Source organism: Chiloscyllium plagiosum, chromosome 18, assembly GCF_004010195.1.
Source record: "Chiloscyllium plagiosum isolate BGI_BamShark_2017 chromosome 18, ASM401019v2, whole genome shotgun sequence".
In the NCBI taxonomy this organism is placed as follows: Eukaryota; Metazoa; Chordata; class Chondrichthyes; order Orectolobiformes; family Hemiscylliidae; genus Chiloscyllium; species Chiloscyllium plagiosum.
This window is the reverse complement of record NC_057727.1, coordinates 10,831,048-10,846,897: the sequence shown is the minus strand read 5'-3', so window position 1 is coordinate 10,846,897 and position 15,850 is coordinate 10,831,048. Positions and strand designations below refer to the sequence as shown.

The window sequence follows — 15,850 nt, the reverse complement described above, 5'->3', positions numbered from 1 at the left end:
AGAAAATGGGGGAGATACTAAATGAGTATTTTGCATCAGTATTTACTGTGGAAAAGGATATGGAAGATATAGACTGTAGGGAAATAGATGGTGACATCTTGGAAAATGTCCAAATTACAGAGGAGGAAGTGCTGGATGTTTTGAAATGGGTAAAGGTGGATAAATCCCCAGGACCTGATCAGGTGTACTCGAGAACTCTGTGGGAAGCTAGAGATGTGATTGCGGGGCCTCTTGCAGAGATATTTGTATCATCGATAGTCACAGGTGAGGTGCTGGAAGACTGGAGGTTGGCAAACATCGTGCCACTGTTTAAAAAGGGCAGTAAGGACAAGACAGGGAACTATAGACCAGTGAGCCTGACCTTGGTGATGGACAAGTTGTTGGAGGGAATCTTGAGGGACAGGATGTACATGTATTTGATTAGGGATAGTCAACATGGCTTTGTGCGTCAGAAACTATGTCTCACAAACTTGATTGTGTTTTTTGAAGAAGTAACAAAGAGGATTGATGAGGGCAGAGCAGTAGATGTGATCTATATGGACTTCAGTAAGTTGTTCGACAAGGTTCCCCATGGGAGACTGATTAGCAAGGTTAGATCTCATGGAATACAGGGAGAACTAGCCATTTGCACTATCTGCACATCATTATTGCTGCTCTCCAGGATTTTGTAACTGTCATTTAAGATTAAGAAACGACAGGTTTCTGATAGTATCTCAGTGTCAGAGACAGCAAATCCTAAACTTTTCATACCTTGGTGGAACTAGTGCTGTTATATTTGAGTGCTTGGTGCGAACACTGCACAGCAAAAATAGAAAAGCACCCTTTGCAATGGCATTACTTAACAAAAAAGGAATAGTTCTAGTGCAGAAATAATAACCAACCCTCATCAGTCTTTGTGAAACAGAAAACTGACGGATGTTTGAATTAGGCACGCACAAAGTTTTGGATACCAGTGTCTCTGCGTTCAGATTATAAATTGATGCTGAAGAGTGTGTGTGTGTGTGTATATATATAAACAAAATCAATAACTTTAAGAGAAATTGTAGAGATACAATCATTGTTTAATAAAGGGATTCTTTTTTTACTGCTTTTGTACCACCCAGAGGCAAAGAAGAGCAAAATTGGTGGGAGAAAACGAACTACATCTGCTCAGGAAGGAGAGGTGGATGATGACACTGTATTTGCTCATTTGCTAAAATCAGCTGGAATGATTCTGAAACAAGGAAACCAACCAAATAAGCTAAGTATGTTGTTGAAAAGAGGTTTCTCTCGGGTTACGAGAAACCTTATTTTATGTTTAATTTTTGTTGCTCTTGTTAGTTCACCCCAAGGACGATTAATTAATGGAGTACTAATGAGTAGTATTGTCATCTGAACTCCAGGTGTTTGAGGTACAGCAGAATATATAATAGCTACGAGATTTGTTGAGAGGGAGGCAGATGGTGGGAAACTGCATACAAGTTCAGAATTGCCAAAAGTAGAGTGTTGACTGTACTCACTCAGCATGAATTTGCACAACTCAAAGCATAATGTCTAATGTTGATGTGATTCTTCAGCACTTGGAACAATCCCAAGTATGCCAAGGATTATACAAATATCCAATTTAAAATTCAGTTGGATTCGCAGTGTAGCTCACCCCACATTTATGAGAAGTTACACATATTCACCTGCAGGCCTGGTCCTCAGCAGACAAAAAGAATTTGTCCAGGAATTGTCCAGGAACTGTCACAATTAAAACTAAGTCTTCAGAACATTGTCTCTTGCTGCATTCCTACTGCTTTCAAACTGGAGGCCTGTGACCAGTGGAGTGCCACAAGGATCGGTGCTGGGTCCATTACTTTTCAACATTTATATAAATGATTTGGATGTGAACATAGGAGGTATATTGCAGGTGTAGTGGACAATGAAGAAGGTTACCTCAGAGTACAACAGGATCCTGATCAGATGGACCAATGGGCTGAGAATGGCAGATAGAGTTTAATTTAGATAAATGCAAGGTGCTGCATTTTGGGAAAGCAAATCAGAGCAGGACTTATATGCTCAATGGTAAAGTCCTGGGGAGTGTTGCTGAACGAAGAGATGTTGGAGTATAGGTTCATAGTTCCTTGAAAGTGGAGTCGCAGGTAGATAGGATACTGAAGAAGGTGTTTGGTATGCTTTCCTTTATTGATCTGAGCATTGAGTACAGGAGTTGGGAGGTCATGCTGTGGCTGTACAGGACATTGGTTAGGCCACTGTTGGAATATTGCGTGCAATTCTGGTCTCCTTCCTATTGGAAAGATATTGTGAAACTTGAAAGGGTTCAGAAAAGATTTACAAGAATGTTGCTAGGGTTGGAGGTTTTGAGCTACTTGGAGAGGCTGAATAGGCTGAGGTTGTTTTCCCTGGAGTGTCGGAGGCTGAGGGCTGACCTTTATAGAGGTTTATAAAATCATGGGCATGGATAGGATAAATAGACATGGTCTCACTGGAGTGGGAGTCCAGAACTGGAGGACATAGGTTTAGGGTGAGCGGAAAAGATATAAAAGGGAGCTAAGGGGCAAGTTTTTCAGTGTATGCAATGAGTTGCTGGAGAAGTGGTGGAGGCTGGTACAATTGCAACATTTAAAAGGCATCTGGATGGGTATATGAATAGGAGGGTCTAGAGGGATATGGAGCCAAGTGCTGACAAATAGGACTAGATTAGGTTGGGATATCTGGTCGGCCTGGACGAGTTGGACCGAAGGGTCTGTTTCTGTGTTGTACATCTCTATGACTCCGTGCCTGTCGTACAATTGGAATTGACATGTCATATTTTGATTTTAAACAAAAGTTTTGGGGTTATTGTTCACTTGTGTATTAATGCTGTCAACTCCTCAACAAATCAGTCATCTCACCAACTAATCAGCACTAATTATCTCATGTAGTATAAGTTGTTTGAAAGTTGGTATTCTTGTGCCTGTCCTGATGAGTGGAAGATGAGCAGCTCTGACAGCAAGTTTATTTTTGCCAATACTCTAGTTTTGTATTACCAAGAGACTTTTTAAAAAATTCCTTTGCAGATATTAGATAGCCTATGGGTACCCAACATGAACGATTGGGTTGAAATGTATTAGTGATGTTATATTTCCTGATATTATTACCAAGATATAATTTTGATCTGATTGTTTTAAATTTAATTGCAAATTGTGGCAAATGCCCCCCTCAATTTGTGTAATATAATTAACTAATGGAGATTGTCTGTTTTGTTCCCAGAGATTTTTATGAGTATCTTTTTTTACTCAGCCCTTGACCAGTTTAATGTCAGCAAACCCCATTCCTGATGAAGAGCTTATGCTCAAAATGTTGACTGTCCTGCTCCTCAGATGCTGCCTCACTGGCTGTGCTTTTTCAGCACCCACTTTTTGACTCTGGTCTCCAGCATCTGCAGTCCTCACTTTCTCCCAATTCTGACCATACCAGTGTTTCTTGTGCAAGCTTCCACTGGGGTCAAAGTCTGATTTTTGTTTTGTAAAAATATTTATTAGCAAATTTTTTTAACTTTGCAAACATATAAAATTATTGAAAAAAAAATCAATAACACATCAGTATAATAAAAAAACACAAATTACAATACAACTACTATCTACTAACTACTAACCTACCCTATAATACAAAGCAAACTCGAACACTGTGCAAAGCAACACCAAAACAAAAAGAAAGAAAAGCAAAAAAAGACACAAAATACAGAACAGCTATGCTCGGCGCAAAGCTCCCAAACAAAGGAACGGGAGCAATATATACACCCGTGTTAACTCAGGAGACCCCCCTCCAGGGCCCAGGGCTTGACAAATCTAATCATCCTGGTTAAACAAACACCCTAGTTAAGATAACTGACAAATCTATATCCAAATAACTCAAGTAGGGTTGCCATGTCTTATAAAAATTGTCTGTTGTGTGGTGCACCATGTTTGTAAAAAGGTCCAAGGGAATGTGCTCCGTAATTAATTTCTGCCATCCCAGCAAGCCCGGCAGGTTCTCAGACACCAAATTCATCAGAATATTCTTCTGTGCACAGTATACAAGAATATTAAATAGTTTCTTCCCATGCCCGTCCAAAGATGGTAAATTCAGTAGACCTAAGAGGAGAGATATCGGGTCTACTTTGACTTCAGTCCTTAATACCCTCCCTATCTCTTCTGCCACAGCGGAATAAACACGGAGCCTGTGGCATATGCAGAAGCAATGGGTAACAGTACCTATACTTATTTTACATTTGGGGCACACTGAAGATGCCCCTTTTTTAAACTTCGCCAGACGGTCTGGTGCCAGATGAGCCCTGTGCAGAACTTTTAACTGCGTAGCGCATGAGCTATTACAGATTGAGATCTTTCGAGTGTTCTCCCATATGTTCTCCCATGTTTCAGAAGAGATCTCCATTCCCAGTTCTTGCTCCCCGACCTCACATAACCGGTTAATATCCTGCCAGGCTTTACCACCCAGCAGGTGATAGAGGGCACTAACCGAAAGGGTGGTACGTAGCAACATCCTCTCTGTATCGGGCTTATAGGGCTTCGTGAGAAGCATAGTCTTCTTCTGGATGAAATCCCTAACCTGAAAAAAACGGAAAAGACCTCTGCTGGGCAACTCGTATTTGCGGCTCAGTTGCTCAAAAGACATTATAACCTCCCCCTCAAACAAGTCTCCCAAACTAGAAACTGCTCTTGCTGCCCGTAGTTTGAACCCTGAGTCCATCATCCCTGGTCGGAACCATGGCATGCCAACTATAGGTGTAAGTGGTGAAGTCTTGGATAAACAACCCTGACTCTGACGCATCGCCCTCCATGCCATGACTGTACGAATGACAATGGGGTTCCGGCAGTGGTCCATAACTGTCCACACCTTATCCATGAACAACAGGTTAATAAGAGGGCACTTTGCCTAGGAAGCCTCGATATCCAGCCATATTGAGTTTGGATCATTACCTAACCAATCACAAACAAAGGACAGCAGGGAACTCAATTGATACCTCCTGATGTCTGGGAAATCAACTCTTCCCCCTCCTTGAGGCAACTGCAATTTAGTAAGTTTGATGAGGGGCCGCCCTTGATGCCAGACAAAGGAACCAAACCACCCCATAAGCTTCCACAGCATTGACCTGGGAAACATTATAGGGAGCATACGCATGGTAGAAAGCAAATGAGGAAGAACATTCATCTTAATGAGAGATATTCGGCCCAGCCACGAAATTGGAAGAGCCTCCCATCTCTGGAGATCTCGCCTAATATTGCCAAGCAAGTGAGCAAAGTTAATCCTAAATAACAGATCAAACTTGGGGGGTAATAAAAATGCCTAGGTATCGGAACCCTGCCCGTGACCACTTAAAAGGGAACTTAGGGCCACCTTCAACTTCTGGTACATCCTTAAGGTTCCCCAAAGGCATAGCCTCCAATTTTGCAAAGTTAATCTTATATCCTGAAATAGCCCCTAACAAACTGAAACATTGTATCAAATGGGATACGGAGGCCATCGGGTTCGATTAAAAACAGAAGGACATCATCCACATACAGTGTAATCTTGTGTGCCCTCGGTCCCACTTCCGGAGCGGTTATGTGGACGTTCTGACAAATGGCTTCTGCCAGCGGCTCTATCACCAGCGTAAACAACAACGGTGAGAGGGGAAAGCCTTGCCCCTACCAATCCTAAAATTCCCAGACTTCACCCCGTTGGTGATGACCGCGGCCAGAGGGCGGCGATATAAAACCTCTACCCACCTAGCAAAGATTTCACCCAACCCAAACTGTTCTAAGACATAAAAAAGATATGGCCATTTCACCCTGTCAAATGCTTTCTCTGCATCTAAGGAAATCACCAATCCCTGAATCGATCATTACTGACAAACGTGGACCACATTCAGCAACCTCCTAATATTATTAGAGGACCTATGGCCCCTTATAAAACCTGTCTGGTCCTCTTTAATAATATGGGGCAACACCCTTTCCAATCTCAGCGCCAGGATTTGGGCAGAATCTTGAAATCTGAATTTAATAGAGAGATGGGCTTGTATGAGGAATCTTCCCCTTCTTAAGAATTAGGGAAATATTAGCTTCTCTCAAAGATGGTGGTAGGCATTCATGCATATAGGAGTGATTGTACATCTCCAACATCGGCCCTGACACAATCCCTATAAACCCCTAATAAAACTCACCCGGAAGACCATCAGGGACAGGTGCTTTCCCACTCTGAAGTTGCCTAGCTGCCTCTTGTATTTCCTGAACTGATAAGGGGGCATTAAGGAAAGAAGCCTGTTCCAAGGTTACCCCTGGGAGGTCCAAGTTCTTAAAAAAGGTCTCCATTTTAGCCCTCCTGTCCTCGCACCCTTCAGACTGATACAATTCAGAGTAAAAGCTCTGAAAAACCTCATTAATCTTTTTAGCATCATATGTAAGGACCCCGGCTCTGTCTCTGATTGCAGTACTGGATTGGGGAGCACGCTTTTTCCTAGTCAGGTATGCTAAATACTTCCCTGGCCTATCCCCATATTCTGAACAGCTTTTGTCTAGCAAAAGCAAGTACTTTGTTTGCGATTTGTGTCAGTATTGAATTCAAGGCAGCCCGGAGGGCCGTGATCTGCTGTTGCTTAGTCACCAAAGGCCGCGCAAAATGTGCTGCCTCGGCGGCTTTCAACTGCGTCTCAAGTAGATGCTGCTGTTCCTCCTTCTGTCGTTTCCAGCTAGCCGAATAGCAAATAGCTAATCTCCTAGCAAAGGCCTTAGCAGTCTTCCATAGCATAGTTGGACTACTAGCCGTGCCTGAGTTGATAGTCAAGAATTCCTGAAACTCCTTCAAAAAGTATTCCACAAATGTGGAATCCTTAAGGAGAAAAGGGTCCAAACGCCAGTGGCGCAAATCTAGCCCCTCACTCTTGGTCTTAACCTCCGAATACACTGCTGACTGCTGATAATGTTTTTAACCCAGAAGTGGCAATATTAAGAACAACTATAATCAGATAGATCAAATCAAATAATTTTGATACTTAGTCAGACCAGGGAGGATCGAAAGCTAAATAAAAATCCTTTTATTTATGTTAAATCAATGAAGGGATATTTCATAAAAGTTTTAGTGAATTCAAATCAGTTCTTTATTTTGACAGTTCAGGTTGACTGCTTGTCTGAGCAGAGTGTCACCAAGTGTAAAAGGGTGGTAAAAATAAATAGGGAGTAATGGTTGGACCTAAAATAATATACAAGAATTTGTACTCTGTCAAATTCTGTGATCACTTAAAAATACTCTTTAACTTATTTTATTCTGATCTTTTAATTGTTGTAGGTTTGGACCAAGCAGTTTTTCAAAAGAAGCTTTGTCAAACTTTACGGAAACATCCTCGTTATCCTAACGTAAATCCATTTTACTTCAAACTATTATCTTGTTGTAATTGCTTGAATATGTGCCATAACCTGTTGGGAATGTTAACTGGTCAGCTATAACTTTTTAAGGCATTATGTTCACACCAATCCATAAATTCATTCTAATGCATGTTGAGATCTTCTAACTGGTTGGTGCATGTAATCTCATTGGTAAGTCTTTTATCTGATGAACACTAAATCAAATTGGCCAGAAGGTTTGTCATTCAGCCCCTGTGGTAAGCTGTTTGATCTCAGCTTAAGAGTGTCTCACTTAGGTGTGACTTCAAGACAATTCTCCTGGTGGTGGCATTAAAAAAAAGTCACGGAACAACTGCAAGCTATTCTTCTCAGGAGGATGAATATATAGAGATTGTGGTCCACATTGGTACCAGCGACATGCATTTGAAGGGGAAATGTGGTCTTGCAATTGGAATTTAGGGAGCAATTGGAATTTAGAGAAAATTAGCAAGCTGTATTTCAAAGATATTAAGCTCCAATTACTCCCAATGCCACAGGAAAGTGAGTATAGAAATAGCAAGGTAAGACAGATAGATGCATAGATGGAAAGATATTGCAGGAGGAAGTCTTTCACATTGCTGGGACACTGGGACTAGCTTTGGAGAAGATGGCACCTGAAAGCCAGCAGGTTGCATCTGAACAGAACTGGACTGAGCTTCTTGTAGGGCATTTTGCTAGTGCTGTTTGGGAAGTTTTAAACTAACCAAATAGTGGTGTGGGAACCAGGACAAAGTATTTCGAGGGTACACAAATTGTTGGGGAATGCAGAAAATACTAAAATAGGGAATAGTTCGTTTGTAGGTAGAATAAGGGAGAGACTAATGAAGTCAAAATCAGGCCACACAGCATGTATGTGAATACGTGGAGCGAATTAATAAAATCAGGGAGTTACAGGTACACTTTACCTTGTGGGATTAAGATGCTGTCGTGATAACGGAGACCTGGCTGAAAGAAGGGTTGTTAAATACTCCTGGTTACAAGATGTTCAGAAAAGAGAAGAAAGGGGAAAAAAGAAGAGGACGCATGGTATTTTTGGTTAAGGGGTACATTGCACTGGAAGAAGAAGATGCTTCAGGATTGTTAATGGACAAGCAACTTGGCTGCAGCTAAGGAATAATGAGGAGTGCAATTACATCGCTCAGTTTATAAGCAACTAATTAGTGAAAATGATATAGGGAAAACTTTGCAAGGAAATTACAGAGAAGTTTAAACATCGTAGAGTAATTGTAGTAGGGTCTTTAATTGGGGTAGTGTAAGGAACAGCAAGGGACTGGCATTTCTAGATTGCTCCCGAGCACAATTTTACCTCTAAGCTCAGAGGTCCTCTGCTTGCTGATTGACATTCAGCCATTGATTTTCACATGTAGAAGTTGCTGCTACATACGGACCTTAGAGGTCCATGCATTAGACGGCACATAGTTCAGGTAAACATCCTACATCAGTATGTCACCTTACCAATAAGAAAGCAGGCACTTATAGACCTATTTCTTGGAATGAGGTGGGCAAAATAGATCAGGTGATAGTGAGGAAATCATTTAGGGGGCAATGATTGTTGTATCATAGGGTTTAGAATAACAGTAGAAAATGAAATGGGTCAATCCAGGTTAAGGATAATCTGGTGGTGAGCCATCTTCAATTGTATAAGAACAGAGCTGTGCCAGGTAGATTGGAATGCAAGGTTGGTGAGAAAAGCAGGAGCTGAAAAATGGGCTACCTTCTGAGAGAATATGATTTGAGCCCTTGAAAGTGAAAGATGGGACAGACAATCCTCCTGCTGGATCGCAAAGGAGATAGAAATTAATTTGAAAAAGAAAATGTGTGCTTATGACAGAACTGAGGTAGGAAATACAATTGAGAATCAAACTAAATGTAAAGTTTCAGAGCTGGCTGAAAAGCAAAAATGAGCATCAAAGAATAGAATAGAATAGTCTTTATTGTTGCGTGCACTGGAACAAGTGCAGTGAAAGGATTTTAATGCCGTCTCTCGCTGCCATCTTAGGTACTGGGTACCTAGGTACAGATACTTTAAGTTTTGTCACAGAATTGAAATATGGTCTGTTCTGATATAAAGCGATAGTTAAATTCATGTGCAATCTCACATTGTAAGAAAATTGTGTAATAGCGGGCCATTTGAAACAATGAGACTGGAATCACGTTATAGCCAATACAGGTAAGGAAAGTTCTCATGCTACAAATGTAGCAAAAAAAAGATTAGCGTGGGAATACAGAGTTTAACAGTCCAGAATGAGAATGGAATGTGTCTTTAAACCATCAAGTTATAGACCTTTCCCAACGTGAGTCCATGCCTGCTGGGCTTCAGAACACGAGACCATGCTACCTCCATGCACTGGCAGCCTTCCAGGACTCGCTCTGCGCGCCGCTCCAGGCTCCAGTCTCCTGCGACTCTCTCTGCTCAACGCTGTAGTACTCAGCCCGTGGCTTGGTCTGCGCTTGCTCCGATGTGATATATCCAAGGTTATTCAAGGAAGTGTGACTGGAAATTTTGGAGACGCTGGTAATAATCTTCCAATCTTCCATGGAATCCGGTTTGGTGCCAGAGTACTGAAGACTTGCTGACATTATGCACTTGTTAAAAAATGGGTTTAATGATAGGTCCAGCAGGTACAAATCAATTAGTTTAGCTTTGATGGTGGTAAAATTTCTAGAAACAATTAATTGGTAGAAAATTCATATCACGTGGAGAAATGTAGGTTGATTCAGAAGAGTCAGCATGAATTTAGTAAGGGAAAATCTCATCTAACTAACTTGCTGGCGCTTTTTGAAGAGGTGATAGTGAGGGTTTCTGAGGGCAAGGCTGTTGATTCAGTGTACATAGCATTTCAAAAGGCATTTGATATAGTTCCACAAACGAACTTGTGAGGAACTTTATAGGTCAAGGAGTAAAAGGTACAACAGCCATGTGGATACAAGATTTGCTGAGGGATAGGGAACAGAATGTTGATGGGCTGGAAGAAAGTTTGAGGTGGAGTTCTCCAGTGGTCAGTATTAAGATGTTTAAATTACTTAGATGTTGGTAAAAAGAGACAGTTTCAAAGTTTATGGATAACGCAAAACTTGGAACAATTGTTAACTGTGAGAAGGACATTGACAAATTGGTAGAGTCTGCTAATAGATGGCAGATAAAATTCAATACAGAAAAGTGAGGTGATACACTTTGGCACAAAAATAGACAGATGTTATAAAGTAAAGGGCGCTAGTCTGAAGGTTTTGGAGGAGCGGAGGCCTCTGGATGTCTATAGACATAGACCTTCAAAGATAGCAGATCTGTTTTAAATGAAGCTAATATCCTGGAATTCATTAATAGGTGCATAGAGTACAAGAGTGGGAATGTTATGATGATGAATTTTAAAAAAGCATTGGTTATACCTCAGCTGGATTATTATGTACAGTTCTGCATGCCATGTTATAGGAAATATGAATGTTTTGGATTACTAAAATGGTTCAAGAGATGAGACACTTCAGTTACGAGGAAAGATTGGAGAATTTGGGGCTGTTTTCCTTAGCGAGAAGGTCAAGAGGAATTTCATTTGAAACTTTCAAAATGATGAGGAGTCTACACTGCTCATAAAAGGATCAAGAGCCAGAGGGCACAAATTTTAAAGTGCAAATGTGCAAATATGAGACATGAAAAAATATTTTCACACATTAAGTAGTTAGGGTCTGGAATACCTGTCTGGAAGTAGGATAGAGACAGGTTCAATTGAGGCATTCAAAAGGCATTTGATGAATGTTTCTTTTTAAATAATGTGCAGGCTTACTTGAAAAAGGCAGGGAATTGGCACCCAGTTAAAATGCTAAGTGAGTTGGTGAAGGCATGATGGACTGAATGGCCTCTTTCTGCTCCTGAATTGTAACACCCTGCACGAAGGAGAATAAATATTGGCTGAGGTCCCTACTGTTGGTTGCAACTCAGAAACTGCCTGGCAATGTTGATCTGGCTGAGGTCACATTTGTGCTCAGTTGTGAAATGTACAACAGGTGGCAGACATTTACTGTCTGGTTTTCGAAGAATTGCATTTTGAAGAATTACACCTTTAAGAGAAAGGACGAGAATGGAGGATTGTCTTAGGTGTCTGCTGTGTTTATGCACTCTCTGTGGTTATTTTTAAGCCATCAGCAGAAATCTGAGTTAGCTGCACCTCTCTGTGTGCTCAGTGTGTTTGAATAGCTCGGCATTATGATAGCCTCTTGGACTGCAGAATCAAGAACTAATGTGAACTGTGTTGTTTGCAGGTTGTGCAGGAATTTGTAAGTGGATTAGAGTCACACATTGAAGGCAGGGACAAGTTCAGAAACTGCCTCTTACCCTGTGGGCAATCTCAAGAGGGCGAATCAAGGTACACTACAATTGTATCAATAAATTAACATTACAGCTGCAGCACTTGCAAAAACTAAGTTTAAAATGCTCTACTTACTTGTGTAAAACCATTCTCTTTACATATTTTGCTGATTTCTTTTCCCCTAAAGCATTGTTTTATTAATGTAAATTTGTTGGGCATTGATTACCCTTTGGTATCTCACCTAACTTGTTGAAAAAGTGCTTGTTGGTTACTCAACTGCAGCACAACTAAGCTTGTTGCTTGTCTTCAATGCAGCATGGTTTGTTGAATAATGATGTGAAGTGGGAGCCCATAGCTAAAAACAATTGTATAATTGTATTGTCTGTCTAAGATTAGATCAGATCTGAAATCTCTCTAGTCTGCACACTTTACTACTTTTTGAGTTATCTTGATACTGCTTTTTAACCTCAAATATAAAATGGTCCAAATAGTGATTTGTAACCTGAGAAGCCCCGTCATCTAATGATGATCATGAATCTATTGTTGAATGTTGGAAAAACCCATCTGGTTCACTAATGTCCTTTTTGGAAGGAAAGCTGCCATCCTTACCTGGTCTGGAGCAGCAATGTGGTTTTCTGCCCTCTGGGTAAGCAATAAATGCTGGCCATAGACAACAATGTCCTCATCCCAGGAATGATTTTTTAAAAAGCTCATTTTGAGAGAGCTAGAGTACAAGAACAGAAATGTATTAATGAAGCTGTATAAGATTCTGGTCAGACTACTTTTGGAATATTGTATCCAGTTTTGGGCCCCATATCTGAAGACTGATATGCTGGTCTTGGAGGGGATCCAGAAGAGGTTTACAAGAATAATCCTGGAGATGAAGAGCTTGTCATATGAGGAGTGGTTGAGGACTCTGGGTCTGTACTCCATACAGTTTAGAAGATTGAGGGGGTATCTAATTGCAGCTTACAGAATACTGAGACCGAGACCTGGATACAGTAGATATAGAGAAAATGGTTCCATTAGTAGGAGAGACTAGGAGCTGGCTTATAGCCTCAGAGTGAAGTGATGACCCTTTAGAACTGAGATGAGGAATTTCTTCAGCCAGAGGTTGGTGTATCTGTGGAACTGATTGTTGCAGAAGGCTGTAGAGGTTAAGTCATCGTGTGTCTTTAAGACAGATGGGTTCTTGATTAGTAAGGGGATCAAAGGTTATGGGGAGAAGGCAGGAGAATGGAGTTGAGAAACATATTAACCGTTAACAATGCTGGAATTGTGTAATTCTGCTCCTGTAGATTTGCTGTTGGAAATTGTTCATGTCTTAAATGAGGGCAAACTCAAAGGTGTTGTATCCTAGTGACATATAGAGCAGACTTGTAGAAAGGCTATTGGTCAGCCCTAACATCAGAGAAATTAGTGAAGAGACATTGAGTAAAATGGACTCATACTCTCTCCATCATAAGAAGAGTGATAGATGATCTCATTGAAAATACAAAATTGTGAGAAGGCTTGACAAGTTGGGTGCCAAACAGCTATTTCCCCAGATTAAATCTAGAACTAGTGAACATCATTTCAAGTTACATGGTCAACCATTTAGGACTGAGAAGCAGGGAGATTTCTACACTCAGAACATTATAAATCTTTGAATATCTTGACTCCAGAGGGCTGTAACTGCACTGTTGAGTATATTTAAAACTAAGACGGACAGATTTTTGGGCTTGAGTGGTTATGAACAATGTGGGAATTAGGATAAGAAAGTGGTGTTTGAGAGTCAAACCGCGATCTTACTGAGTAGCAGACCTACTGTTAATCTTACTGTTAATCATTTTATTCATACCCAATGTGTATATTCATGTATTACAGTAACAACTTGAATTATCAGGAAAGTCTCATAAAGCTGCTGCTTGGGATCGAGATTCTACAGGTAAAATGATTGCAAAAGTTGTGGTTGGCGCAGTGATTAATAAGTGCACATTTCTTGTGGTTTACTCTTGAATCTGTGTTTTTTTCTCTCTTAGCCTTCTGTTATGAACACATTATTTGAAAAGATTCCTGAGTTTATGTATGATGGGTAAGTTTCACATTCATGTATGAAGTCGGACTTTTCTTTCACTTTGTAGTTTATGCAGTCCCCATGGCCTATAAAGAGTATGTTCGCGTGAAGGCAATTTGCCCAGTATATGTATTGGATGGTTTAGGGTAGTATTAAGTATTAAGCAAAGCTGTAGAAAATTACACTACAATTAAAAGCTGTAGAAAATTACACTACAATTCAATACAGTACAAGAACAGGTTCTTTGGTCCACCAAGTCTGCACCAATTCTAATCCTTATTTAGACTCAGAGCTGCCTGACCTGCTGCGCTTTTCTAGCAACACATTTTTCAGCTCTGATCTCCAGCATCTGCAGTCCTTACCTTTCTCCTTATTTAGACTCAGTACTTATTGCCCCTGTGTGGTTTCTATCCTTCTGTTCACCTGTTCATGTATCTATCAAGGTTTGCCTTAAATGTTGTGAACGTGCCTGCTTCCATCATCTCCAATGGTACTACATTCCAAGCACCCACTATCCTCTGTGAAATATTTTCCCTGCACTTCTCCCCTAAAATTCTCACCTTGAACCTGTGCCCTGTTGTTGTAAACCCTGGGAAAAAGTCTCTGACAATCCACTCTATCTATGCGTCGCATACTTTTGTTCATCTCTATCAGGTCGACCCTCAACCTCCATCTTTCCAGCGAAAATAAATTGAGTTTATCCAACCTCTCCTTATAACTAAAACCCTCCAGACCAGGCAACATCCTGGCAAACCTTATCTGAATTCTCTTTATTATTACTGAATCACTTCTGTAAAGGCTGCAGTTTTTAACTTTTCTGTATTTTTGATTGTGGATTGAAATGAGAATTCTTTTAAAAATCAAAGATTGCTAAAGGATTGGTACAAATAACCTTACACTCATTGAAAGTGCCATTTACACAGTTTCTTGTTGAAGCAATAATTGAAATGTAATTCATCATCCAACAAAAGCTGAAGGTGTGTACAAATGGAGATTCTGCTGGCTACACCTTGCTTATTGGTCTGTGGACTAGTGACCAGTCAACAATTACAAAGACCTGCCTGCCAACAACTATGTAATTGTTTCTTAGATAACTGAACAACTTGAACAAGATCGAGAGATGCCATAAGACCTCTACCATTTCAGGAGCTGTCTCTGCTCTCCGAAGTAAAAGCCATTTTAAAACTTAAAGAAAACCATTTCATTTTTCCTGCTGCAGTTGCTGTGAAATGTGAACTTTTAATTAATAAGTTAGAGACCTTTTATATGTATAAACTAACTATCTTGTGTCACTTGCAAGGAAGTGAAAGCATCCAGGAAGACTGAAAAGCCGTGTTCTGATCAACTTAAGAACCCCCTCAGCAGATCCTGTGAAGAGAGAACACTGAACCAATTTTCCAGTTTTCCCTTCAATAATACCCATGTTCTTTTCTTGACTGTGTTAGTCTCTGTGTGTGCGTTTGTGTGTTTGTAAAGTGGAGTTAATAAAGAGGTTAGAGTTTTAACTAGTAGAGCTGTGTGACAATCGTTCATGACTGTTTGCCTGTAACTGAAGACAGTTCACTTGTAATAAATAGTAATTATTGTTTAGTACAGAAACCTGATCTGTGATTTCTGTCAACCTGGGTCTGAAAATTAGGTAAATTGGAGATCTTGCATGCTTCTATAAAATCTTTAACTTTTGTAATAACTCTGGAAATACCAGGGCTTGATTTCCAGTGTGGTATTTTATTATGGGGTGGCAAAATTGCTCAGTGGTTGGCATTGCTGCCTCACAGCATCAGGGACCCATGTTCAATTCCTTGAGCGACTGTTTGGGTGGAGTTTGCACATTCTCCCTGTGTTTGTGTGAGTTTCCTCCCAATGCTTTGGTTTTCTCCCACAGTTTCAAGATGTGCAAGTTAGGTGGAATGGCCATGCTAAATTGTCCATAGTATCCAGGGATGTGCAGGCTAGGTTGATAAGCCATTGGAAATGCAAGGTTGCAGGTGGGGGTGGTCTGCATGGGATGCTCTTCAGAGGGTATGTGTAGACTCGATAGGCTGAATGGCCACTTCCACACTGTAGGGTTTCTATGGTTTAATGATTATCGTACTACCCTAACATTATCT

At 40.6% G+C, this 15,850-nt stretch overlaps 1 protein-coding gene across 1 annotated transcript in view; it reads left to right on the top strand.

Annotated features, from left to right (window-relative positions):
• Window positions 1-15,850, top strand: part of fancd2 (FA complementation group D2) — a 98,835-nt gene that overhangs the window by 1,822 nt on the left and 81,163 nt on the right. Inside the window, exons 2-6 of the mRNA XM_043707668.1 lie at window positions 1,104-1,244; window positions 7,288-7,355; window positions 11,637-11,740; window positions 13,550-13,610; window positions 13,705-13,757. Of these exons, the coding sequence (XP_043563603.1) occupies window positions 1,104-1,244; window positions 7,288-7,355; window positions 11,637-11,740; window positions 13,550-13,610; window positions 13,705-13,757 (427 nt within the window). The remainder of the gene's footprint in view (window positions 1-1,103; window positions 1,245-7,287; window positions 7,356-11,636; window positions 11,741-13,549; window positions 13,611-13,704; window positions 13,758-15,850) is intronic.